Source organism: Sceloporus undulatus, chromosome 7 (genome assembly GCF_019175285.1).
Source record: "Sceloporus undulatus isolate JIND9_A2432 ecotype Alabama chromosome 7, SceUnd_v1.1, whole genome shotgun sequence".
NCBI lineage: Eukaryota > Metazoa > Chordata > Lepidosauria > Squamata > Phrynosomatidae > Sceloporus > Sceloporus undulatus.
Window position 1 is genome coordinate 12,277,778 of NC_056528.1, and position 26,454 is coordinate 12,304,231.

At 48.8% G+C, this 26,454-nt stretch overlaps 3 protein-coding genes across 10 annotated transcripts in view; 1 reads left to right on the plus strand and 2 right to left on the minus strand.

Moving 5' to 3' along the window:
• Window positions 1-3,505, minus strand: part of LHX6 (LIM homeobox 6) — an 18,991-nt gene extending 15,486 nt beyond the window's left edge. The window contains 4 exon segments of the mRNA XM_042479163.1: window positions 1,926-1,937; window positions 1,939-2,045; window positions 2,178-2,423; window positions 3,381-3,505. Of these exon segments, the coding sequence (XP_042335097.1) occupies window positions 1,926-1,937; window positions 1,939-2,045; window positions 2,178-2,423; window positions 3,381-3,458 (443 nt within the window). The 5' untranslated portion in view covers window positions 3,459-3,505.
• A 1,361-nt stretch (window positions 3,506-4,866) lies between these two features.
• On the minus strand, window positions 4,867-12,247 carry RBM18 (RNA binding motif protein 18). 3 transcript variants are annotated; one of them, XM_042478234.1, is made up of 6 exons: window positions 12,081-12,247; window positions 11,421-11,548; window positions 7,347-7,473; window positions 6,437-6,523; window positions 6,168-6,265; window positions 4,867-5,601 (listed from the first exon to the last, which is right to left on the minus strand). In XM_042478234.1, the coding sequence occupies exons 1-6, from the start codon at window positions 12,084-12,086 to the stop codon at window positions 5,442-5,444; spliced, it is 606 nt and encodes a 201-aa protein (XP_042334168.1). In that variant the 5' UTR covers window positions 12,087-12,247; the 3' UTR covers window positions 4,867-5,441. The 3 variants fall into 3 exon arrangements, with proteins under 3 accessions (XP_042334168.1, XP_042334171.1, XP_042334170.1); XM_042478237.1 differs by having other exon boundaries at window positions 6,168-6,256; window positions 6,443-6,523; window positions 12,081-12,245; XM_042478236.1 differs by having other exon boundaries at window positions 6,168-6,256; window positions 12,081-12,242.
• MRRF (mitochondrial ribosome recycling factor) lies at window positions 12,165-24,489 on the plus strand. Of its 6 annotated transcripts, XR_006104940.1 has the most exons (9): window positions 12,588-12,646; window positions 13,016-13,211; window positions 14,224-14,373; window positions 15,832-15,950; window positions 16,862-16,953; window positions 20,209-20,368; window positions 20,669-20,769; window positions 22,161-22,248; window positions 24,170-24,457. XR_006104940.1 is itself a non-coding variant. In XM_042478232.1 (8 exons), the coding sequence occupies exons 2-7, from the start codon at window positions 13,028-13,030 to the stop codon at window positions 20,744-20,746; spliced, it is 783 nt and encodes a 260-aa protein (XP_042334166.1). In that variant the 5' UTR covers window positions 12,588-12,646; window positions 13,016-13,027; the 3' UTR covers window positions 20,747-20,769; window positions 22,161-24,489. The 6 variants fall into 6 exon arrangements, 5 of the variants coding, with proteins under 5 accessions (XP_042334164.1, XP_042334165.1, XP_042334167.1 ...); XM_042478232.1 differs by having other exon boundaries at window positions 22,161-24,489; XM_042478230.1 differs by lacking the exons at window positions 12,588-12,646; window positions 22,161-22,248; window positions 24,170-24,457 and adding an exon at window positions 12,165-12,265 and having other exon boundaries at window positions 20,669-21,342.
• Window positions 24,490-26,454: the final 1,965 nt, after the last annotated feature.

Consider the following 26,454-nt stretch of genomic DNA (forward strand, 5'->3'; position numbering starts at 1 on the left):
ATGCCCTACATGATGATGATGATGATGATGATGATGATGATGATGATGATGATGATGATGATGATGATGATGATGATGATGATGATGATGATTTTACAAAGGGATCTGGAGCACTCTCGAGACTAACTGAAAGAAAGACGTTCGGAAAGAGCTTTCCTAGACTTGAGCCTCATTCCTCAGGTGCAGTTTGATAATAATAGTAATAGGAATATGCAAGGAGCAGCTTTCAGATGCAAGAAAGGAGTTTCTTAGCATGAGGTTCCATCGGCTTGAACCTAATTCCTCAGACACACTTTGAATAGAAGTAATAATAATGATAATGATAATAATAATAATAATAATATGCAAGGAGCACCTTTGAGAGTAACTGAAAGGAAGACATTTGTTGCATGAGGTTGAATAGACCTGAGCCTGATACTATGCATAGTAATAATAATAATAATAATAATAATAATAAGCAAAGGAAAAATGAATTTAACTGAAAGAAAGAAGTTAGAAAAGAGCTTCCCTAGACCTGAGCCTAATTCCTCGGGTGCAATAATAATAATAATAATAATAATAATAATAATAATAATAGTCTGGAGCAAGACATGACAAGGACAAGAAGAGCAGCACTAAGAATACATTTATCCTTTCAGCCCCGTTGTTGTTTCGGTGTTGATGTTATTATTTCTGTGGCTGTTATTATTATTATTGCTATTATTCTGTGATTGTCATTATTATAATCGTTTAGTAATAATTTTATTAATACGTTAATAATTAATAATATGAATTTAATGATACTGATATTACTAAAATAATAATAACAAAACAGCAAACATACTATATTGGTTTTGCACTCCACCCGCTCCGTAATGTACCGATCTAGAGGAGGTTATAATAGTGCCAGTAGTAGCTATATTAATAATAATAATAATAATAATAATAATAATAATATCCTCCATTCCCCGAGGGAAGGGAAGCCTTTCCAAAGCGAGTCCCAATAGCTGTAAAAGGAAGAAGAGACGCAACTTGGGCGCAAGTCGCTTTCCAAGGGAAAAAATGCCCCCTCTGTGCCCCCAAACCCTCCTTTTGGGGGAGGCTCTGTACCCCAACCCTTTTTGGGGGGGTCTGTCCCTTTCTTCCGCTTCAACCGAGACTGAGCCCCCCATTTCCAAGGTTTTCTGGCAGAAAAGCCAACGGAGGGGGGACCTTCGAAGTCCTTTCTGGCGGATGGCGCCTCTTTCCTGGCCAGGGTTTATTCAAAGGAGGTTGTTTGCCTTTGCCTTGAGGCTGAGAGAGTGTGACTCAGCCAAGGGAGGTTTCCATGGCCGAGCGGGGATTCAAACCTAGTCCTAATCCCCAAACCATTAAACTCATGGGTCCTTCTCCTATTCGGATTAACCAAAGGGAAGGATAAGGCCGAGAGACCCTTCCCTTCCATTCCGGGATAACCTCCCCCCAAGGAATCTTGGGTTTGGGACCCTCCCCCATCCCCCCAAACTCTATTCCCCAGATCCCCAAATGCAAAGGGCAGGGCAGTCCTTGCCACCTTCTCCGCTATCCCTTGCCCGCCTTCCTCTCTCTTCCTTTCCCCAAGCCTTGGAGCTGGCAGCCCCCGAAGCGGGCCACCCCTCTCCCTCCCCAAATATTGGAACATGGGCCCGATGGTCCCAGGGCCCCAGGCCCCAAACTCGGGAGGGAGAACCAGGGCCAAGGATGGAGAGGGAGCCAGGGAGAAGGGGGAAAGCCTGCGCGTCAAAGGCTGCGCCTAAACCCCCAGCAGAAGGACAGCTTGTCTTTCTTTGGGGGGGGGTCTTCTGACCCCCTCTCTCTGCCTCCTCCTTCTCCTTTTGGGGAGACTAGGACCGAGGGGCAGAGCTCTAGCCCAGCTGGCTGCGAGATCCGTCTGGGCCAAGGGGGCTTTTGTGGGGGGGGGGCCTTACCTGAAGTATCCTCTTGCAGAAGATCTCCTTGTTCTTGACGTAGCAGCTGTTCTGCTGCCGGAGGGAGGTCCGGCAGACGGAGCAGGCCAGGCAGCGCCCGTGCCAGCTCAGGTTGTTCACCTGCGGAAGCCCCGAGGGGGGGGGGAGACCCAGGTGGGGCCAGGCTGAGGGGGGCCCCCAGGGGGGCTTAGAGGGGATGCCCAGGGGAAAACCCCCCCCCCCGCCGCCGCCGCCTCCCCGGCTGGGGCTGACCTTAAGCAGGTACCGGTCGAGGATCTCTTGGCCGCAGCTGGAGCAGAGGTTCTTGGGGCCGGAGGGCGGCCGGGAGGAGGCCGAGGCCGAGGAAGGCGGCGAGCAGACCGAGGGCCCCGAGGAGGAGGCGGAGGAGGAGGCCGGGCTGCTGGCCCCCGAGCGGGGCTCCTCTTTCTCCAGGGGCCCCGGCGGAGGAGGAGGGGGAGGAAGGGGAGCCGGGGCCAGCGCTTCCCCCTCGGACTGGGCCTGAGGAAGAAGAAGGGACAGGTGAGGACCCCCAAGGCAGGTAGGCAGCAGGCGGACAGACAGAGCCAGCCCTGCCCTCCGTCCGCCCCGTCCGGCCGGGCTTACCATCGGCGGTCCTCCTTCGGGCGCTGGCGGGAGGAAAGCGGGCAAAAGGGTCTGTGGGGGGGGGGTCTGGGGGTCTCCCTCTCCTCCCCAGAGAATGCCTTCCCCAGACAAGACCCAGCAGGGAGCCCAGGCAGAGAGAGAGAGAGAGAGAAGGGGAAAGGAGGAGGAGGAGGAGGAGGAAGGGAGGCAGAGGGGAGGGGGCTCTGGGGGTGTCTTGGGGGGACAGAGGAGGAAGAGGAAGGAAGGGGGGTCCCTTTGGGAAGAGAGAGGAAAGCTTTCCCCTCCAGCCTCGATGATCTTGCCTCCTCCGGCGTCGCAGCCCCGAGGCACCTGCATCCAGCCCTTCCTCCCTCCCTCCAACCTTTGGCTTGGCTTTTGGGGGGAACTGTCAATCACCCCACGCCCCCTCCCTCCCCAAATCTCCCAAATGCCCCCCAAGAAAAGGGAAATCAAGGCGCGTTTAGGCTCCTCCAAAGTGCCCTAGAGCTTTTGGCTGTTCGAAGGAGCCGGAGGGAGGGGCAGAGAGGGAAGAGGGCTCTCCAAACTGGAGCCCCCCAAAATCCCCTCCCCTCCCCTCCCCCGCTTTAAAAAGAGGCCAAGAGAAGGCTTCGAAAACTCCTTTCTTTCTTTCTGCAAAGGATGCTTTCCTGGGGGACAGGATAGAGACCCCCCTCAAATTGTTGGGAGATTCCTCTCCTTTTGGGGGGCTGAGACTTGGGGTCCCCTTAATCTCGCCCTGAAAAGGGGGACAGAGGGTGGGGCCCAACTGGAGCCCTTGCCTGCCTAGGGATGTCTATAGGATGGGCCCAGGGAAGGGGCTTTTGGGGAGGGGGCTTGGGGGCCTGCTCTCACCTGGGTCCGCGGGTGGAGCTGCTGTCCCTCGGGCGGAGGGCCGGAGGAGGAAGGGCTCTCATTATTCTTCCAGAACATGGACCGACCCAGGGACGGAGGGACGGACGGAGATGCCCTCCCGGCGGCCGCCCAGCTGGGACTCAACGGGAGGAGGGCCCCCGAGAGGCCTTTAAAGCCTCCCCCTCCCTCCCTGCCTCCCTCCCTCCCCAAGACCCTCCTTCCTTCCTTGCTTGCTTCCTCCCCTCCTTCCCTCCGGCGCCTCAGAGCCGGGAAAGCCAGCAGGAGGGGAGGGCCCTCCCCAGGGCACACTCTCTCAGCCTCGCAGCAGGGAGCAAGTCTCTTAGGGCCACTCAGCAGAGAAGAAGGACGGCCCTTGGTCAAGCCACGCTCTCTCGGCCTCAGAGGGAGGCAGCCATAAGAGCAAACCTCCTAGCGCCTGTTGGTCACCAGGACTGCCCCACCAACCTGCCTCCCTTCTTTTCTTCCTTCCTTCCCTCCTTCTTGTTTTTCCTTTCCTCCTTTTTCCCTTCCTTCCTCTAGAAGGTACAGAGGGAGAGAAAAAGCCAGGCAGGTAGAGCAAAGAGCGTATACAGGGCTAGCAATTCCAGAATGGGACCAACTCTGTCCCTCCCTCAGCTCTGCATCTTCTTTGTCATGGGGAGGCCAAGAGTTCCTCTGAGGATGTGCAGAGTCCCCTCTCCCCTTCTCCTGGAGGGACTAGTGTTGGGTGCCTTCAAGTTCTTACTTACTTCAACCCTAAGGTGAACTTTTCATGGGGTTTTCTTGGTCAGAGGTGGCTTGCCATTGCCTTCTGGCTGAGCAGGGACTTGGGCCCAGGGTCTCCCTGCCCTCAGAGCCTTCTCCCTTGCGGAGTCCCCTACATTTTCTTGGGAAGATGTCTTCAGAAGAGACACTTGGAGTTTAGCTCCTCTTTTGCATCACAGGGGCTCTGTGTCTCTTCTCCTCCATATTTGTTTATACTATTGAATGTCCCAAACTGGTTTTATTGCATGCCACCCTCTTTGGTTATAACAATATGTTTTAACTAATATATATACGTAAGTTTCAAATCCCTACACTTTCATAGAGAAAGATGGCTCCACTGGTTTGGGTCAATAAATCAACTGGTTTGTCACGGTGGTGTTTAATGCGTGGCCCTCGATCATTGCCCTTTATGGCCCCCGGAAGGAAGTGGAATAGCAGCCACTTTTTGCATCTTCTAGAAACACGGAGGGATGGGACAGTGGCAAAGGAAACCCCCAAATGCTTTGGCAAGGCCAGGGGAAACCAAGCAGCTCAGTTGCAAGGTTGAAGAAGATTCCCAGTGGAGGATAGAAGCAGCTCCTTGCCATCTGTCCCCAAGGATAATTCTGCCAACTAAGACAATAGCTTAACTAAATGTTGACTGTCTGGTTTGAAAAGCTGAGGACAAACTCTTTTTAGAAAACCCCTCACTTCAGTCTCTCAAACGCCAAAGAAGATTCCCTTCGAAAGCCTGCATAAAGTTTATTTCTGTACAACCATTTTAAAAAAAGTATTGATACATTATGCCCAAGTGCATTCAAGTGGGTCAACGAAGCAATACAGAAAAACCAGCTCTGTCATCCCTCCCATTTCAAGGCTCAGGTTTGCTCCTTAAAAGTACCAGAGACACCAGTTTTCTGGCAGACTGGATTGCTAAGATCACACAATACTCTTTTTCTAGGCAGACAACGTATCTTCAGGTGAGAAGGGAGAACTATTTAAGCAGTGATAACACACCCATAACCACCCTTTCAGAGGTCTTTCAGAGACAGAACTGGCCATGGACAGATGTTTCCAAGTTGAGTTTGGAGGAAAGTTCTTTACAGTTTGGGGACGACGTTGCCATTTTACTTCCACCAAGGAGGAGTCGCTTCCATGTGAAAACAGAGACACGAGGGAAGAGATAATATTGTTTACAATGTCAAGATGCAGCAGTCAGGAGGAAGGGGATGAAAGTTCAATCCAAAACAGTCCGTTGCTCTTCCTGGTTGATCTGACACTTGCCAGAAGCTGGCGATATTGCCTTGGGCCAAAGAATCATCTCTTCGACTTCCATGCTGCGCGGGAGTATGGAGCAGTCCGTTTTTTGTCGGGGGGCTTGAAGTAGGTGTATGGCGCTGTGGGCGGGAACTCGGCGTCTGGGTTCTCTGCCATCATTTTCAGCTTTGCTTCGATGGCCTTGATCTTTGTACTCACACTGGAGAGGAGACAAGAGAAGGATGCATCACTCACACCAGCCTGCCCTACCAAAATGGCAAAATGATCCACACCCAGACCCAAAGTGGCACATGGCAAACAGTGGGCGGCCACAGGACTGGCATAGCCTGATGGTAGCCTTTCCATATCTCATGACAAGGAACCTTGGAAACGGAGCAAATTTTCAAAACCATTGTTAGTACAGACTGAGAGAGGGAAGTTTTAGTTAAGGAGTTAAAAGATACGCTGCAGTTGGTCCAGAACAGCATGCTAGCATAATACTGCCGATTGTTGGTTATAGATTAGTGAGAATGCATGATCTCTGTTAATTCTGTTTGTTTCAAGGCTGACTACAGGGTGCTGGGTATCGCTTTCCATGACCACTAGTTCCCAATTGGGCTTTTTTCCCAGCATACCACCCCAAACCATCCCCAAATGGGGTCATTTGGAGCCGTCCCCTAGCTTTCCACAGTTGCCCACCCCTGCTTTATGCCAAACTTCTATGCATGCCAATTGGACATGCAGTGTGTCGTGTTCCGGCCCCATTCAAAGCACAGGCTGCCTTACCTCAAGTTGGACTGGGTGCTGGACTCTGTGCTGGACGACGGCTCGAGGCTGATGGGAAGGATCTTTTCATTCTTATTCTGATCATATCTCTGGGGGCCCAAAAGAGATTGAAAGAGAAAGAGACCATAAATTATTGAAGTGACAAAAAGACCCTGTTCCTCTCGCAACGAGCCAAGCAAAGCAGCCTCTTCAGAAGAGAAAACAGGACAGGCTTCTTCCACTTGTTTTGCCCCAATGGAACATGGAGTCGCTCTGCAGGCTCCGCTCACCTTTACCTGGGCATGTGCCCACCGCACCACCAGCTTCTTGGAGAGGGCCAGCTTCCCATTGAGGCTCTGGATGGCTCGCTCGGCTTCCTGTGTGAGAAGAAGGATGGTGAGAAAATGAAACCCCTTTTGAGGGACCCCCAACAATCTTGAGATCTGAGGACCACTCAGGGGTAGAGAGGTAAGGCCTCGGCCTGAGTACAGTTCCCTTGGTGTACTTCAGGGGTCTTCCTAATCTCTTTCTTTAATTTGGTGGCATCTCTCAGCTTTCGAAAGCCAGTATGGTTGTAGTGGGAGGAAGTTAGGAGGAACTTCCTGAGAGTAAGGGCTGTTCAACAGTGGAACACACTCCTTCCTCAGAGTGTAGTGGAGTCTCCTTCCTTGGAGGTCTTTAAGCAGAAGCTGGATGGCCATCTGTTTTGGATTTACTGCATGGCAGAATGGGGTTGGACTGGATGGTCCTTGTGGTCTCTTCCAACTCTACAATTCTATGATTCTATGTCCCTCCTCAGCCACAGAAACCCATTGGACGACCTTGGCCAAATCACACTCCTTTGGCCTCAGAGGAAGGCAACAGCAAATCCCCTCTGAATAATATATTTCACCAAGAAAACCTTAGGAAAGGGCTCCCCAAAAGTTGTGAGTCAACTTGAAACACACAATAGCAGCAGCAGCAGCCTTCCCTCTCCGTAATCTAAATGATTGAAATACTCTTTTCAGGCTTAACTACCAGCAGAAAGCACTTGAAGTGAAAAAGATTTTTGGCCCCATCCCTTTTCACATGAAGCCACCAAACGATGATGTGGAGGGGGCAGGTGGCTGTTTGGGAAGCCCAAAGACCCCAAGAAGGCCAGTGATGGGCACCAAGGCAGATTCCCTAGCTTTCAAAAAATAACACCCAATGTTACTGTACCTGCTTGGTCTCAAAGTTCACAAAGCAATAGCCCCTGGGCTGTCCCTCCAAGGCCCCGGACTTGTGGAAGAGGAAGTCAAACTGCTTCACCTTCCCAAACTTCTGAAGGAGCTTGAGGAGGTGGTACCTAGAAGATGGAGGAGATGAATGAATGAAAAAGGCCTCTGACAAACAAACACGCACAGAAAGAGCAGGCAAAGTCAACAAGTTTCATGTATAGAAATGTGAAGTAATGGAAAAATTAAGGGGGAAAAACCTGCTTTTTCAGAAATACTTTTTCTTGAGAAAATCTTAAAAAGAATGGATTGTGGAATATATTCTTTTACAATACTAAATGAGATATTTAAGGCACGGTGTTCACATATTTGCTGCCACCGAATCATTTCTAAAGAATATGTAAGAGGAAAGCCCCTCCAAAGTTCAACACAAACCAGAAAATTCCAGGAACTCCAGTCCTGAGTCCCAGGCCAGGCTCTGCGGGAGCCTTCCAGCAACGGGAAGGAAGAGGAAGCTGGAAGAGACTTTTAATGAACCCAAGGAGGAAAGCTCTCCCCCAAGAGGATGCAGCAGCAGGCCTTTGGATGTGCCCTTCCAACGGCCCACGGAAGGTACTGGATCTCTGAGATATGCCAGAGAGCTCTAGCTTATTGGTTTCTGAGAACCACCAGCAAGATTTATTATCTATTGTTGCAAGCATTTTAAACAATTACGGTAATGCTGGGCACTGTCTTGCTTTTGGCAAACGCTGGTTGTTTTCCTTAGCCCTGGAGGGCTGTCACTCATCCCGTCTTTTGAACAAAAATGTCTTGTCTCCTCGTGAAGTTGAATCCAGCTAGATAATCGCTGGCAGCCTTTCCCGCCCTTACTTCCGGGGCCATGCCTCCGCAGTGCCATGCATCAGCCTTGATTTCATCAAAATTCAACCTGCCTCTTTCCCTTGTGGCATCGCCACAGAGCACAGCAGGGGAGCAACAGAGATTCGGAGACATTGAGCTTAAGCAATCTGCTGGATTTTGCGCTTGCAACGTGATGAGAACACGAACTCAAAGTTTCTGCGACTGCAGTGTTTGCATGTGGCCAGTGTGAGCAAAATGCCCCCCCTGCTCCAGTGCCTGGTCCAAGATGTTTGCAAGCCTTGGCTGCAGTGTTGTGTCTTCAGCCAAGAGGGCAAAAAGGGAGGGAACTCTAAAACATGAGCGGGAATCAGATGTCATCAGATAGCAACTCACCTACAGGGCTTCTGGACACTGCAGTCCAGCATCATCTAAGATTAGGGTTTTCTTAGGCAAGGAATATTCAAAAGTGATTTGCCATGAGTTTCCTCTAAAATATAGCCTACAGCACCCACTATTCCGTCGCTGTCTCTCTTCAAAGTACATAAATGTATATGAACAGTAATCGGACCACAATCAGTTTTCATTAGGACACAGATTTTTAGAAGCTGCTTGAACCACTGACTCTGAGTTCACTCTCAAGGTCAGTCTCTCTCTTCTCTGCTTCTGACTTTCACTCTTTGATATTGCTATTTGCAAGGAATTATAGAAGAGGCCCAGAAATTGTTGTGGAGCAAAGCAAGAGCTACACTATGTAAGATGTCAGGGCCGTTCTCAATGGGGTACCTGGGATCCGACTTTCTGGGGAAGGAGTGTGTGGCGGGGGGTCACAGAAGCTGTGGCCAGGCCGCATTCCAGCTTCCTGTCATCGAAGGCAAGACGTGGGACAACCTGTCCAAGTCCCATTTCCTTTTCCGCCACCTTTCCTCCTGGCACCCTGAGTGCTATTCAAACACTCGGCCAAGGCTTCCTCTGAACAATGCCGTCCCAAGGATACGGGAACGGTCCGGGCCACATGCTAAAGCTATTAAGGCTGAGAAGTCAGCCCGGCTGGGAGCTGGTGAGCTGTTGTTATCGGACATCATTTGCAAGCAAAATCTATCAGAAAGTGAGTGGCAAAGAGAGCTGGGGCCTGGTGCCCCAAAGGAGCCACCAAAGGCACCTGAGAGCAACACACAGCTGTTTTTTTAATCAGATTAAGAGATACCCCTCTGTGAGAGAAAATCACCTTCACAGTAGAGCTTCATTTTCTATCTTTGTTTCACAGATGGGGAAATACTGGCTGGACAAAGATAAAAGCAAGGAGGAGAGCCCTTCTGGAAATGTACAGTTACAATTGTGGGAAGAAATGGCTTGCTTGAATGGCCCCACACTCTCACCTCTTTCCCATTGGGAAAACTAGAAGATAAGGGAGAAGTTGAGTTTGGAAGCATGATATCTAGGATGCTAGCTTTCAATGTGAAGGCAGAGATTAACGCTAAAGGAAAACTTTGGGATGGTAGCTGTGGATAGAGGCAGCTTTAAGAGATGCCAGGATTGGGCTTTTATCTATACAGTTTAAGAAGCTGGGTGACTGAGGAGATCAGATTCTTCTCAGACCTCATGCAAAGTGAGGTGGATTGTCCACGTTCGGAGTAACCTGCAATTCCTGGTTGACAACTGAACACAAGTCCAAACAATCCTTCCTTCCTTCCTTGGGCCATCCTTGAGCTTTTTAAATATATATCTATATCGATATCTCCCAACTTCCCCCAACTGACACTTGTCCAAAGGCCCGGGCAGCCTGTCAGCTGAGCAGCGCTCGCAATTACTTGCTGCCGAAAAGCCACACAGTATAAACACTGGGCAAAAAATGGTAATTAATGCAAAACCAAGGAGAGGCCAAGCCCGCGCGGCACTGAATGAGTCGCCTGAAGAGGGCATTACATTAATGACGGACTCCACTTAGAGGCGCGATTAGGACGCTGCCCGGCTGAAAGGAGCGGCACTTGGAACAAAAAACTCGAAGCACTTGCCGAAACACAAGAAGCCGGGCAAAAATTGCTTCCACAGCTGAGAGGCTCACAATATCCGGGTGATAAAGCGGAGCAGCCACTTGGGGATGCATAAAGCGGAGATTGTTTTGTAAAGCCGGGACAGAGGGGGGGAAGGAAAGACAGTCACCAGAACCCGGGTCCGGCGCATCTAATATCCCTGGGAGCAATCAAGCTCTCCTCCCTTGGTGTTTAATTGCCCCACTTCAACTTGCGCAAATGTGTTAGCACGCAATTTAAACGCACTCATCGCATGAAGGCCAAGGGAATGTCAAACGCACACACTTAACGTTTGCTGCCACCAGGAATGGGACTGGGGCCCCTACAGCTGTGGTTATTATATCGGCAGTTATTAAGAAAGCTCAAAATGAGCCCAGGCCGAGGGGCTTGTGAAGCCGCCCGGCTTTACTGCAAACACAAAGATCAATGGTGGGTGCACCGACAGACAAAAGCCAGTGGAGAGAAAGCAAACCCCCAAATGACTGAGAACAGAAACCCAAAGGGGACGGAGGAGACCCCACAGATGAAGAAGCCAGAGTTGGGAAAGCAAAGGTGGACCAGGGACAACGTTCCTGTTTCGTTTTGGGAAAACAGCAGCATAGAAATCCTCAGAATAGAAAATAAAAGAAGTGTTTGCTGCATGGCACAGTCTTGGTAAGGGGCCAGAAAAAGAGGAAACCTTCCCAACATCTTCTCTCTCAGGGCCTCTACTAAGAACTATGTCAGGGATGCTTTGATTTGGATTTCCTGCATGACAGAATGGGGTTGGACTGGACGGTCCCTTCCAACTCTATGATTCTAATAAAGAGCGACACATTCAACAGTGATACACTATTGGTACTAATACTGGTACTATTGGTACTCTGCTGCTCCAGAGAATAGGAGACAATGGAGCAATGGACTCAAAGTAGAGAAAAGAGATTCCAGCTCAGCATTAGGAGGAACTTCCTGGCAGTAAGAGCAGTTTGATAGTGAAAGATGCTGCCTTGGAGTCTCCTCCTTTGGAGGCTGTCTTTGAGCAGAGGCTGGATGGCCATCTGTCAATGGAGATGCTTTGGTTGAGAGTTCCTGCATGGCAGAAGAAGGGGGTTGGTGGCCCTTCTTGGGGTCTCTTCCAGCTTTCTGATCCTGTGACCTGTGTCTGTCATTTGTCCAGGTGCCCTTTCCTTCCAAGGCTCAGCTCCGAGGCCGAACTGCCCTTCACTCACTCTGTAATCTTTGGGTCCAGGTTCCCGATCCAAAGGCGGTGTCCATCTTGCAGGGCGCCTTCAGACAAGAGGGCAGCGTTCTCCAGGCGCAGGCTTTGCGTGGGAGGCACCGCAGCCGCCATCCGCACCTGGAACCGGAAGGAAGAAAGCAGCACACGGTTAGGTGAAAGCAAGGCCCAAAACACACTGCAGGAGTAAGCCAGTTTGGGACTGCTTGACTGCCCTGGCCCAGTGAAAGGGAATCCTGGGAACTGTAGTCCTTCGTGGCACCAGATCTCTCCCTGACAGAGGCGGCTCCTGTCTCTTGGAAGCGCATTTCCCAGGATTCCTAGCGCTGAGCCAGAGAGGGAAGCGTGCGTTTTACATTCAATCACGTGCTGCGTATTGCAATATCAGCATCGCCTCGGTCTCTCCAGAAGTGCGTTTTATGCAGCCATTGTGTTTTAACTCTATCGAGGGGATTAAAAAGGCATAAAAATGTCCTGAAGGCGAGGCCAGAGGCGCTCTCCTCTGGCGGGGAGGCCCACCTCGCAGGGCCGTTGTACTTGACAGGAGAAAGCCCACCACAGCCACCCCTTGGATGAAAATGAACACCATGTTATTAAAACAGATGGGGCTATAGCCTCTGAGCGCGTGCAGAGCGCCTCAAGACCAACTCACCGGCATCCCCTCTTTTTCTTCTCCTTCCTCCGCTGGCGCCGATGACGTCACCGGAGCGCGACGTCACGCGCATGCGCTGGGAGGGAGAGGGGCAGTGACGTCACCCGCTCGCGACGCTCCGCTCCTGGCTCTCCTTCTGAGGCGTTTTGGCGGGCGGGAAAGGCGGTCCCAAAAAGGGCGAGCAGGCGAGTGAGGGAAGGAGGAAGCGCCTCGGGGCGAGGAAGCGCCTCTGGCTAGGCGGGCTTCGGGCCTACTTTTACTGAGGGGAGGCTTGGACCAGACGGTGGGCGGGGCCTATGCGGGTGGGCGGGGTCTAGAAGGCAGACTCAGTTTGCAATGAGTGGGCGGGGCCAATGTCCCCCGTCAGTTTGTCCTGAGTGGGCGTGGCCAACCACAGCTGTCATTTTCTCTCCGTGGAGGCGGGGCTTTGCGGCGGGTGGGCGTGGCCTAATGGTCCTGTCAGTATAGCTCATTGGAAGAAAGGGGGTGGGCGGAGCTTACTTTGACTTGGGGCGGAGTGAGTGGGAGAAGGTCCTTCAGTCAGGAGTGTGACTGTCTACACGAGGGCAAGTGCTAAACCGGTTTAATAGCGGCTTTGGGACATTATGGATTTTAAATGATGAATGTTTGAATGGGGAATGGCTGCTTTAACGTGGGTCCCTCACATTCAGTTGCTGCTGTGTGGTTTTGACTAATAGTAATGTGTTGTTGCTCCCTGCCTTTTCCATTGGGAGAGGCAGCTAAGACATCATGATCATAGTATTTTAACGTGTTTAATATTGTTGTAAGCCGCCTTGATCTCATTGGATTTCATTGTTTATTACTATTAACATAAGCCTCTTGCCCTCCTCTTGTAGTCGGTGAGCAGCGCAGACACAGGAGTTATTCTAGTAACGAAAGCAGTAATAGTCAGAGCATCTCATTTCCCCCCTCAGCCTTCGCTTGCCATGGCTGGGCCCCTGAGGTGCCTGAGGCGGCTGCCTCTCCTGCTCCGTGGCCCTTCCTTGGGAGCCGCAAGGCCATCCTCCCTGGCCCTCTGGAAGATTCAGGGCCCTCTGCCGCACGGCTGTCCAGGAGGCTGGGCCTCTCCGTTGCTGCAGGCCAGGCATCTTGCAACCAAGAAAACCAAAGGTGAGGAGAGGAGTCTGCAGATCAGAACACTGTCCCCAATGAATGTATTCCAAAAGTGTCATGGCTGACTAAGCTTATTCTCAAAGGGGGAAGGAAGGTGCTGAAAAGAGGCAGGGAGCCCAGTGGAACTCCTCTGTGATGCGTTTGGGGATTTTAAGTCTGGAGGAAGAAACGACATTTCAAATGGGATGTTGAGAAGCTGGAACTGTGTCCCAAGGAGGGCCACCAAAATGATGAAGGCTCTGGAAAGCATGCCCTATCAAGAAAGACTTAGGGAGCTGGGTATGTTTAGCCTGGAGAAGAGAAAGTTAAGAGGTGATATGATAGCCGTGTTTAAATATTTGAAGGGATGTCATATTGAGGAGGGAGCAAGCTTGTTTTCTGCTGCTCCAGAGACTAGGACCCGGAGCAATGGATGCAAACTACAGGAAAAGCAATTCAACTTCCTGAGAGTAAGGGGAACACAGTCCTTCCTCTGAGATTTTGGTGGACTCTCCTTCCTTGGAGGTCTTTAAACAGAGGCTGGATGGCCATCTGTCAATGGGGATGCTTTGATGGAGAGTTCCTGCATGGCAGAATGGATTGGGCTCCATGGCCCTTGGGGTCTCCTTCAACTCTACTGTAATTCTCTAATTCTAAGAATAAGCTGAGGGTGGGGAAACTGCTAGCGCATGAATGGGGTGTGTGTGTGTGGGGGGGCCCCTCCTCTGTATGTTATTGTTGTTGTCATTAGATCTGTGTTGTATAGTGTTGATATTCTTTATGGGGCTTGCGTAGGGCTGGTGCAACCCAGCTTCACATATGGCTATTTATTCTGCGCTGAGGAAGTGTTGGACAGCAGCCAAAACATGCTAGTATTCATCATAAAATGATGAATATTTCTCTTTATAAAAAGAAAGGACAGACTAATAGTGACACATTGCATTTTAAAAGTAAAACTCCCCCCCCCTTTTTTTTTTTTTATTCCATTAGCTATCAGAGTGGAAATTAATGTATGGATTTTTTCCCCTAGTCAAAGGGAAGGGCCAGACCCGAGTCCACATCAATGCCTCTTTAGTGGAGGACATCATCAGCTTGGAAGAGGTCAATGAGGACATGCGCTTTGTCCTGAAAGCCCTGCAGGAAGATTTCAGCAAGACGTTGAACATCAGGACCTCACCCGGTGAGTCATTTGTCCTTGCATGGGTCTGCCCTGCAGTGATTGCCACTTCTATGCCTGTCTTGCAGCAGGAGGAACACTTTTCATTGGCACAGGGGCAGTTTGCAGGTGACACTAAGGTCCAAAACCCACTGCAGAAATAATCCACTTTGAGACCGCTTTAATGGCTCTGGCTCTATGCTAGGGAATTCTGGGAGCTGTAATTTTGTGAGGCATTTAGCCTCCTCTGTCAGAGAGCTCTGCTGCCACAATACATTTCAATTCCCAGAATTCCCTAGCACTGAGCCAGGACAGTTAAAGCAGTCTCAAACTGGATTGTTTCTGCATTTTGGACCTAAGCCATCATTGAGCATTACATGTATAAACAGGCAAGAGCCCCCATGATTCCTCACAGTTGGCTATTGCTACCTAGGATTCATGGGAGATGCAGTCCAACAGAGTCTGAACAGCCACCTTTTCCCTGGGTCAATTGTTCATCCTGATGCAACAAGGTTGCTCTTCAGCTTGTTCTGAAGAGGCAGTGGAGGGAGGATCTAGGCCGCAACTTTGAAGGCTCAGGAGGTGATGGTGCTGGCAAGGCATGAGCCGCTTTAACATCTCCCCAGTCACGTACCAGGCACCAGATGGACAACAGCACTGAAATTCTCTTGCTTAAAACAACAGCAACCATACTCTGCTTGCCCTGTGCTTGACCAGGAAGGATCCATTTTTGCTAATAGCTTCCTGTAGGTTTCCATTGCGAGTGGAAGATGTCAGCAGCATTGAAGCCAACCATTTGCAGATGGCCAGGGGAATTGTCGGCTACTAGCATGGCCCCAGCAGGAAAGGGACAATTGCCATTAAATTAACCCCCTTGGAAATTGCCATCAAGACTCAGTAGAAGAGAGCGGAGCGAACAGAAGATTTCCCTATACTTTTAACACTAGTTTAACAGATTTATCACTGCATAAAAAAGACCCAGGTTTACTAAACCAAAATTAGTGAAATATTCAAGGATTTGCTAAAGATTAACGGCCCAAATATGTCCAAAAGGTATAAGAGGGTTAAGGTAGAGAAAGGACTATCTCCAAAATAGAAACTGGCTTATTGGGAGGAATTGTCAGCTCCTAAACAGGTCTTAGGGGTGGTGGGACTTTTGTCATCTGGTATTCCCCTGTTGATCTTATTTGTTCCTGCTCTCCAAGTTGTCTTGGACCAGAGCTGGAAAAAGTCCCTCCTCTAACTACAAGTCTCAGAATGCCACAGTCAGCAAGGGTCTGGACTATAATTCCCAGAATCCCCTTGCAACACCCACCGGAGGGTTCTTAGATCTGTTGTCCAAACAAGGGACTTTTTAGAGATTTGGCTTCAACTTTTAGCACTGCGCTCCATGACTTTTGACGGCACAATATGTCTGTTTTGTATGTTGTTAAAAAAATAATAATCCCAAAGGGATTGACACAATTATACTTCTTGTTCAAGGGACTCTTGATCACATCGTAATCGCAACCAAGGATGGGAAGTTCCCTTTGAACCAACTGGGACAGGTCTCCCTGAAGTCTCCACAGCTCATTGTTGTCAACATGAGCAGCTTCCCAGAGGTAAGTTCGATCCTCCGGCCTTTGGTGGATTTCTGTGTAAAGAGATCAGAAATATCAAAACCACAATGAATTAGGTAAAATAATGTTGTTGTTTTACAGAACACAGAGTACAGAATCCAGCTTTGCTTAGACTGGGAGTGAGTCTGCTTGGCTAAAACATTTAAAGTTTTCTTTTTTAAAGCATCACAGTGCTGAACATTTTTGCCCACTAAAGAAGCCACAGCCTCTGTTGCCTCTTGGCCTGTGCCCCCGTTTCCTCGCCAACCGTTGTGGGTTTTTCAGATATCGGAGCTGTTGTCGGTTTTTCAGATACCGCCTGAAAATCCCCAGCTATGAAGCGCAGACCTCCCGCTAATCCCCCTTCAGTTTCACACTTGCCTGTAGCAATGTGGAATGAGTTAAAGCGATTTAACTCTCCCCTCTGAGTGCCTGCCGCATGAGATCTTTGGCACGCAGAATGGGACCCCGAAATCTTTCATCTGCTTGCGTCTTGCGCTTTGCAAAGTCCAGAGTCTCGTCCCACCCCCTGGAGATTTCCCTGCCTTAAAAAAAATCTGTATTGCCTCAACCCTCAGAATGGTTTCCATTTTCGTTTTTGCTTTCTTCCTCCTCTCCCCAGCCCTTGTTTCCCCCTCCACACACTCACATACAGACACTCCATCCTCCTAGCTGTTTCACCGATACCTTGATATGGGGGGAGTGAAAAAGAATTGGTGGGGGGGGGAATGCAGCCTGCAATTCAGTTTGATCAAAGCACCCTGCGCCGATGTAACTTCCTGATCTCACTGGTAACCAAACTAAATGTTTCCATGTTCTGTCAAGATGGATTGCTCCCCATTGATGGAGATGGCGTCTGGTAATAATTATTTGCTAATTCCCTCTGCCTGTTTGATCTCTCCCTTTTTTTGCAGGCCACAGCTGCAGCTATCAAGGCGATCCGAGAGAGCGGAATGAACCTCAACCCGGAAGCAGACGGCCCCATCATTCGTGTGCCCGTTCCTAAGTAAGCAAACCCAGCTATGGTCTCTCTGCCATGGCGACTTTGAAGAAGGGTGGGTGGGAATAGGGGTGGGAGATAAAATGATGAATATTGTCCTGAACCTGGGATGGGGAGCCCCAGGTCCTGGGGCCAAATATAGCCCTCTGGGATTCCTCAGAAGACCAGACCTCTTCCCAAGGACACCACTGGGTTTACATGGGTTTCCCATCTTTTGTATATTGTTGTTATTACTACTACTACTACTACTACTATTGTTCCCTATACAAACCTGTCAGGGTCGTATGATCCTCAGGGGAAGGGTTTCTCTTGGTCCCCCCACCAACACAGGCAGGACTCCCTCCCACAGGAGGCTTTGGTTCCACACCGGGAGAAAGGTGACAGATAAATGCACTAAATAAAAATATAAAATATTTATTTATATCCTGCTTTTCTCCCGGTTTCAGCTTACACCAGTTAAAACAAACATAGGGCCTGAAGAAATTGGCCAAAATAAAGCTGCTTCGGGTCACTTTGGAGGTATGCTGTTTAAATGATGCATGCGTCCTAAGAGGCCGGAAACTGCACCAAAGCCACACTCCAGTCCTAAGGATTAGAGTGCAGCTTTGGTGCAGCTTCTGGCCTCTTAAGATGGGCTTATCATTTAAACAGCATATCTCCAAAGTGACCAGAAGCAGCTTTATTTTGGCCTGTCTGTTCGGGCCCATGGTTAAGTATTCACAGCATACAAAAGTTAAAAAGTTAACCAACCATCAGTTCTGCAGTCCCATCCTGAGATAATCTCTGGCAGCACTCCTTTGTCCCCTCCCCATTCCTAGTAGAAATGTGATAGTGTGTAACTGCAGACAGGGCCTTTTTTGCTGTGGGACCTCTCAAAGAGGCATTCTTTTCCTAGGGAAAGCTCTCCTGACATCTCAAAGTCCTTTCAACACTGGCTGCTGGGAGGAATTCTTGTCTTTTCCCAAAGCCTTTTACAATTTCCTGATGAGGAAAACAGTCTTCTGAAGGTTACCATTTTACCTACTGAGTATTGTACATTTAGTTAGCTCATTTTTAATAATCTGTTGACCGCACATGTTTGTGCTTTTAGAATCTCTGGACTGCAAAACTGCCCTGGAAATATTTTTAATCAAAAGAGACGCTGTGGCTTAGGAAGGAGTAAAAAATATTAAATGATGAAGGGAATCCTCAAAGTGGTATAATGCTACTCTTGATAGGAACCACTTCCAAATTACTTCTGCCTCTGAGATTCTGGAACCGGCGTCTCTCCTCTAGTTTGCAGGGGACATTTTTTGGCAGTGGGGGGCTCAGCCCTCAGCTGCTTTGTCCACCAGGTGTGGCTGGTTTAACTTTTCTTTGGCAGCCAAAAAATAAAGGAGAGGGTATCAGGACACCAAGGCTTATGCTCTGATTATGACTGCTGCGGTTTTCCAACGGCACGCAGTTCCTGTGATTATCCCTGGTGTGTTTGGACATGGAGAGCTGGGGAGGGGGCCGTTTGGTATCGGAATTGCCTGCTCAAAGTCTGTGAGTTGCTCCCCCAGGGCAGCGGTGTTGTGTTTTTCAAAAGCAACAAAAAGCAGTCTGCAAAAAGACGTTCAGGATACATAAGCCGCCAACTTAATGGCATTCCAGACCTCTCCCCCTTGCTCCAAATAGCTAAACCAAATAGGAAAGGCTTGCAATGCAGGAATACCTCAGTTTCCTCTTGATTGGATGGGTCCAAAAAGAATGCTGGGCACCGTTGTTAAGAAACAGCTATCCCAAGGTTTTTTGGAATCACATTAGGGATCCATCACAAGAAGGTTCAACATGTTTCTAGGGACCAAAAAAAGGTGTATTGCTATATTTCCTGCCCAGCCCCACAAAATCTAAGCTGTCTCCTTTCCTCTTTCGGTGCTTTACTCTCTTCTCCTCTCCTCTCCTTTCCTCCTCCTTTTTTCCCTCCCTCTCATCCCTCCCCGCAGTCCTGAAGGAGGCTGCTATTATCCTCCTAATTGCTGAGGATTTTGGGTGGCTGTGCGGCAGGCCCACCGCCTGATTGTTAATGTGCTCCCAGGTCATCCTCCACTTTAAATTACAGGGGAGGAAGGCGGGAGGGAAGGAGGAGGTATAACCCAAGAATGGGTAAGAGAGGATGGGATTGTAATACTTCTGCCTCACAGTCGTCATCGTCTTTCTTCTGTAGCAAACAGAGCTGGCACAAGGTTTGGTTACCTCTGCAACCATTTCTAGCTGCCAAGAGACTGCAGATATTGCTGCCTGTTCTTGCTGCCTGTATCCAGAGGCATTAGTAAACTCTTTGTTCCCTTGGGAGAGCATGTGGAGAGATCTTGTAGCACCTTTGCTTTTGTAGATTTGAGCCTACTTCCTCCGATGCATAAGGGAAAGAAGACTGAGAAAGTAGACTTTAGTCAACAAAAGCTGGTGCTGTCAACTTCTTTCTTTCAGTGAGTCTCAAAGGTGCTACAAGATCTTTCTACATACTTCAGACTAACACAGCTATATCTTTGAATTTTATCTGTTGGCAGAGGTGTTACAAAGTGAAAAAGATCCCTATCAGAGATCCAGTCTGTCTAGAGGTGTAGTGAGGGGGATGAGAGCATTGTCTCACTAAAATATGAATCCTCTCATGAAGGAAAATTCCATTGGGATATATGATTCTTATTTGGGGGGTGCAGTGTCCTCATTTTGTTCCCCACTCCTGTAGCTATACCCCTGGAGCCTGCTCTCCAGATAGGAGGATCTTGAATACAGAACCCAGGATGGTCTGCCTAGAATTCTTTGTTGAGAGGCCTGATTCTGCCACTTGTGATGAAGGAATGCTGTGACGCATCAGCTACAGTGCTATGATGCTTTTCTCTGCTAGACACTACCTGCCGCATCCCATTACCACCAATAAAGCTCATCTTAGAGAGCCTAAATACCCCCAAAGCACTAAATCACATTTATTATGGAAGCTAAGCAGGGTCAGGCCTGGTTAGTACTTTGATGGAAGGCTGCCAATGAATACCAAGTGCTGTAGGCTGCATTTTGGAGGAAGGAACTGGTAAAACCACCCCCAAGTATTCCTTCCCTAAGAAAACCCAGTGAAAAATTCAGGCTGACAGGTGGCTTGAAGGCACACACACAGAGAGCACTGATGTGTCAGTTTTCAGTCCTAAATGAGTTATTGGAGAAGCCTGGAATTTAAGTTCCAGCTCAGAGCCACTCTCCCAACTGAGTCTCCCCATTCCCAACCATTGCTTCTTGTTTGGCTAGAGTCACCCGTGAACACAGGGAGAGTCTGGCTACAGTGGCCAAGCAGCTGACCAACAAGGCTAAGGACTCCCTGCGGAAGGTGCGGGCCGGGGCTGTCAGCCAGACCAAGAAGGCCAAGAGCACCGCCTCTGAAGACACCATCAGGTTGATAGAAAAGCAGGTACTGTGAGATTGCTTTGCGGGCCTAATTTTTACCAGGGCTGAGCTGAAGAGTGAGAGAGGCTCCTTTCTAGTAGCACAGTTGCTTTACCTGATATGGAGTTGAACTGTGGAACTGACTACCACAAAGCACACTGCTGGCTGCTTGGAAGGCTTCCAGGGGGGATTAGATACATTCATGGAGGTTAGGGCCATAAATCAATCAAAATTAATTAATTTTGGTTAATGAGGGCAGACAGAACACTGTAATGTAAAGAGCTCATGTAGTTGTGTTTCTTTTCTTCCCTTGAATTTTCCACAGATCCAGCAAATGGCAGATGACGTCACAGCCGAAATGGACAAGCTGTTGGCAGCCAAGACCAAGGAACTGCTGGGCTGAACCCATGCCAGGCTCTTGTGCTGGCAAGTTCTCCTTTTTTTCTCCTGAGCTGGATGTCGCCCTGCTAGACTGTCACAACCTCATGCCCATGTGTCACAGTGACTCTGTACATCCTAAGCTGTCTTCACGAGGGCTTCTATGCTATGGCCATGAGGTGTGGGAGTCCATGCATCTCCATGCACTGGCTTTAATGTGAAACAGGGAAATGGCTGGTGGCTGACTTTTGACAAGTGCCCAGCTTGGCACCTTGGCTGTCTCTGATGGCCTTAAGGACTGATGCTCGGACAGTGATGTTACTCTAACGGGTGCCTGGTAAAAGTGCCAATTTTTACGGTGTAGAGCAGCCGTTCTGGGAGAGCAGAAGAGAGAGCAGGTGGTGCCTGGAAGAGACTCTGGTCTTGGGGACTCGAAAGCAGGAATCCTCTAGACAGCAGCACCAGCTCTGCATTCGCTCTCTCGCCTTGCTCACAAAGTTTTGGGGAAGGATTGGGGAGATCAGCATCTCCACACACCTGCCAGGCATTGCTTACTTGGAATAAAATATGCTGGGAGCCATGAAGTCTTTATTCCTGACCTCATGTCTCTTATCCTCTTGACCTTTGGGCGTTCCAGATGGATTTGGGATTGTAACTCCCACATTTCCTTACCATTGGCTGTGTTCTCTGTGGCTTCTGTGATATGAAATCTAATGACATCTGGTGGGCCAAAGGTTCACCAGCGCTCTCTTGGGGGCAGGTAGGATCATGTAGGAGGAATAAGACCAAGGCTTCTTTAGCAAAAAGCAAGCAAAAAGGGAAGCAGTGGGCAAGTGGTTTGACTCACTGACCTGGGACAATCTCTCATCACCCTCTCCCTCTTGCAAAGGCAGCTGCTGTGGGTTGACACATTGTGCCCTACTTGCCTTTGTTATTGCTCTTCACAAACACACTTTGGCCGGACCGAAGTCCCCCTACAGATACAGCTGGTCTTAGGAAGCTGGGGATGTTTAGCTTGGAAAAGAGAAGACTGACAGGTGACATGACAGAGCTATCTTTAAATATCTGAAGGGATGTCATGTACAAGATGGAGCCTGTTTGTCTTCTGCTGCTTCACAAACCAAAGCCCAAAGCAGTAGTTTCAAATGAGAAGAAAAGTTATTCCTCCTAAACATTAGAAAGAACTTGTTTTTATTACAAAAATGGCTTAAGAGAGGAACAGACTGCCTCAGGGGGTGGCGGACTCTATATCTTTGGCGGTCTTTAAACAGAGGTTGGATGGGCAACTTTCAGAGGTGCCTTAGCTCTGTATTCCTGCATGGCAGAAGGAGGTTGAATTTTGATGGCCTTTGTGGTCCCTTCCAGCTCTAAGGTTCCTTGAAGTGCCCCAAGCGGCCAAGGACCAGGGCATGCCTTAAGGCCTGGTGTCTTCGTTACAGATTGCAGATTCTCCATTGAAGAACCGAGGCTTTGCTCTGAATGCCAGCTCTGCGATTCGGTATCATGACGCAACTCGCTGCCTGACAGGTAGACTCTATACACCTACACACCTGGGTCAGTTGTGGGTTCGAGGGATACCTACACCTGATCTCTATTTTTTTTGGGGGGGGGGGAACCCAATCTACAGAGAGAAGCAGAACAGTGGCTGTGTGTGTCTGTCTAGGTGTGAGATGGGGAAGACAGGAAGCGCTTGGCACCAGACTCACAACTGAACATTGTATGCTTCCAAAGAGAGGTGATTGCTCCCCTTGTGAGCTCTTGGCAGTGGAGAGAACAGTTTGGAAAGTGGGGGGGGGGGGGAACGCCTTGTGGAAGACAACAGCTCAATTGCTTTTGTGTAAAGGAGAGCCACGGCGGCTCCTTGATTGTGCGCTTTCTGGATTGGTATCAAACATGAATTGTGCAGGTCCACCGGACGGGGATTGTACATCTTTGACAGTGCGCTGTTGCGGAGTGGGGAGAGGGACGCTGGCGCATAATGGCCTGCCTCCTCCGATATTCAGTGTTGATTAGAGACGCTTTGGGGCTGGATTGCCAGGAGCTTCAAGTGGGTTTTTCTTTTTTTAATCACTGGAGAAGCTCATTACAGCTTCCCAGTGACTCTTAGGTCCTCCAGTTCTCCTTTCAGATTAGAGCCCAGAGTCGGGGATGAATATTGGATGATTTCATTACATACAAATGCAATCAACAGTTTTGCATAAAATTTCTCCTCTTTTTCTCGAGTTTCAATTGACCCCAGCACCCGTGGCGGTAGGCGCAATACATATGCAAATGAGGCCGAACAGAAGGCGTGAAAAAAATAGATTTAGATATAGATATATCGGCCAGCAAAATGGGGGGGGGGGCGAGAAGATCGACTTGGAGACAAAATATTGCTGCTTAGGGAGGAATGTCTTCAAGGCCTCGGTTATGTTTTCCCCCTCTGTGCCTCCTCTGTCTTGGGAATATGCCCCTTGGCTCACTTGTTTGAGCTAGCAATTGTGAAGCTTGGGAAATGTTCTTTCTTAAACTACACTTCCCAGAATCCCCAGGTGGCACGGTGCCTTTTGTGTGGCAAGCATTATTTTAAATGTTTATTGTACTTTAGCTTGAATCTTTCCCTTCTACTGTATAAATGTCTTCACTGCCTTGAGCCTTCTGTAAATGGAGTGGCTGGTTAAAAAATATGGAAATGAACCTGAAAATATTTGGGCTAGCTGTACCCCCCCCCCCAGTCAGTTGGCAACCTTTGGAAGGCACAAAAGCAGGGCCAGATCCAAAAAGGTGGTTAACCTTGTTTGCTTTCTGCCTTTGAACATCTATTATACCTCCTGGCAGAAAGTGAGATCAAATCAATAGTTGTTTATTTAATGATCATAGACCAACAAATATGAAACTAAACCCCAACTGTAAGACATTAAATCAGCATGGATCTAATCCTGTTCTCCTCACATATACAACCTTTTTCTTTTAAAAAGCAAATATTTCAATTTTTAAAAAATGTATATTTTAATGGTGGCTGGAAATGGCTCGATTATTCCCTCTCCTCAGTCAGAACCAGGTTCCCTGTTCTTTTCACTTTCTCACTCGCTCTCTTCTTAAGCAGGTGATGTTAATTATAAATTAAAGAACTAGCAGAGGAGAAATTGGTGGGGAAGGGAAAAGAGAACTTGTCGTCATTAAGACAAAAAGCTACCTAGCCTGTAAAAATATATCTACTTTCAGGAGCCTAATTTCAAAAATCATATACATATACGCTCTGGCACAACCACACTCTTTCCAAGAGGAATAGGAAAGCAACCCCATGGCTTGCTTATTATATATATATATATATCTTCCCTTTGCCAGTCTCATTAATGGGCTAATTAGTGAAAAAGAACCTATTTTTGGCTACTGGCGCAGGTACGCTTTCCTTTGTCCTGCCTACCTGCCGTGACACCCACTCTTTCTCTCTCCCTTCCCCAAACAGAGACCCCATTCTGAAGCAGTTCTTATAAAATAAACTCTCTAATCAGGTAAGTGATCCCATACGCTAAATTGCTACCTGGCAGTTGCTGAGTAAAACTGGTTTAAAAAAAAAATACATGGGTTTTGTTCTGAGTATTTTGGAAGATGGCATTTTGAGAGAATTTGGGACTCCCCTGGGGAGAAACGTACTTTTGCAAAGCATTGTTACCCCGTGTTTAAATTGCCTTTGGGAGATATGGGGGCAAAAGGAACAGGTGGTAATGGGGCATGTAACAGCCATCCACCGGCCTGAGAGGCAAGGGACTCCGCCCTCCATAACAGCCATCCACTGGCCTGAGATGGAGTTCACCAGGCAGGTCCAGCTTCATCAGGACTAGCCTGGAAGAAGGAAGAACCCTCCCTCCAATCCATCTGCCTTGGTCCAGGCCTCAGAGGGAGAGAAGAACCACTGGATCTCATCCCCTTTCCCTCCTTCATTCCCTTCTCCTTTTGTGTCGTGTCTTTTAGATTGTAAGCCTGAGGGCAGGGAACTGTCTGATTAAAAATATTATTGTAAGCCGCCCTGAGAGCCATTCGGGCTGAAGGGCGGGATATAAATACCTAAATAAATAAATAAATAAATAAATAATGTTTGTGTGCCAGGATGGGGAGCAGTTCCCTCTGTTTAGGTTCATGTCCACTCCAATTTCCTGCTCTCTGGCACTGACCATAACTGACCAGCCGGTGTGTGCAGCCAGCTCCAGCCTCACACTGACCTCTGACCAGGCCAGAAACCACTACTGAGGGGGAAAGCCGTCCAGACGGTCCCTTCTTCTCCCCACATCCCCTTTCCATCCATGATGCTAGCCATCAGGGCTGGTAACCATCAGGACTTTGAGGATTTCCCCAAGGCAGACAGGCCTGTCATCTCTCCCAGTAATTCCAGGCAAAAATAAACCTAAGAACATACCTGCCAACTGTCCCAGTTTGTCAGGGGCAATCCCAATTAATCCTCTATCATCCTACTTTTTCCAGCTGAATTTAAAATAGCCATTTTCTCTCTCTTTCCCCTTTCATCCACTGTGTATTTCAAATGCTGCAAACTGAGTTTTGAATGCAAAAGGTCTTTGCACTCAGTTGACTCAGTAATGGGAAGAATAGGGAGCAGGATCATGCCCTTCCCAATAGGCTTAGGTGAAAGCAAACTGCAGTAGATTTCTTTCTGATTAATATATTTTGCTCTCCTGATGTTACATGGCTTTGCATGTCTGAACATCTGGAGGGTATGCAATCCCATCCTAGCTCTGGGAAGGCATGTGCCCATCACCCAAGACTCGGCGATTCCCATACTTTGGTCCTCCAGGTGTTTTGGACTTTAACTACCAGAAGCCCTGGCTGGTTTGGCCAATAATCAAAAATTCTGATAGCTGAAGTCCAAAACACCTGGATGAAGTTTGGAAAACACTGAGAGAATAACTGGAGCAAGGCATCCCCTTGCAGTGGCTTGAGCATTGGACTATGACTCTGGAGACCAGGGTTCGAATCCCCACTCAGCCATTAAAGCCCAGTGGGTTAGTTATCTTGGGCAAGTCTCAGAAGATGGCAACGACAAGCCAACTCTGAAGAACCCTGGCAAGAAAATCGTGTGTGATAGGGTCACCATAAGTTGGAAGCGAATGCAAAACCGCACAGAATAATATTACAAATAAGAGGTGTTTTCCCCGCCAAAAGCCCACCACGATGGGCCTAGAAGAACTCCAAAGTTTGGGCATAATCAGCCTTGTTTGCTCTCTTGACCCGTGGCACCTACTTGGCAACCTGGAAACGTTTACCCTTTGGAAATATATCCCTTTCCTCTGGGAGAAATGGCTTAGGATTTGCAGGGTGAGGCTGGGGATCCATGAGGAATGCACCGGAGACCATGATGAAGTTGATTGCTGAAAACGCCGCTTTCCTGGCAGATTGGGTTTCGGCGTCCCAGACTTCCTGTCCAAAGAAAGAGCACCACCGGCGCTTTCCTCTCTTCTTTGAGGATCACTGAATGCTGGCTAGGCCTTGACCCCCCCCCTATATATATATGGGGGGGTCATACATATATGGGAACAACATCTTCCCTCCTTCCCCCTCCAGCTGTTTTTAGGATGGCAAAGCTCAAAGAGCCAGGCTGATGAACAGCTCCAGCTGTTGAACTACCACACCCATCACAGACTAGGCTTTCTGGAGCTCATGGGCATTGGAGTCCCAACAGCTTTGGGAGGTGGAACCGGTTTTTCCAGCCCTGACACATGCAGTGTTGAACAAGACAGA

Excerpts from the sequence above, each read along its gene's own strand:
- RBM18 (XM_042478234.1), bottom strand. Across the intron at positions 7,474-11,420 it reads CTGGACCCAAAGATTACAGA|GTACCACCTCCTCAAGCTCC; the intron begins GTGAGTGAAGGG and ends TCCATCTTCTAG. Across the intron at positions 6,524-7,346 it reads TGAACTTTGAGACCAAGCAG|GAAGCCGAGCGAGCCATCCA; the intron begins GTACAGTAACAT and ends CTTCTCACACAG.
- MRRF (XM_042478230.1), top strand. The coding sequence starts at position 13,028 with ATGGCTGGGCCCCTGAGGTGCCTGAGGCGGCTGCCTCTCCTGCTCCGT. Across the intron at positions 15,951-16,861 it reads ACATGAGCAGCTTCCCAGAG|GCCACAGCTGCAGCTATCAA; the intron begins GTAAGTTCGATC and ends CTTTTTTTGCAG. Across the intron at positions 16,954-20,208 it reads ATTCGTGTGCCCGTTCCTAA|AGTCACCCGTGAACACAGGG; the intron begins GTAAGCAAACCC and ends TTGTTTGGCTAG.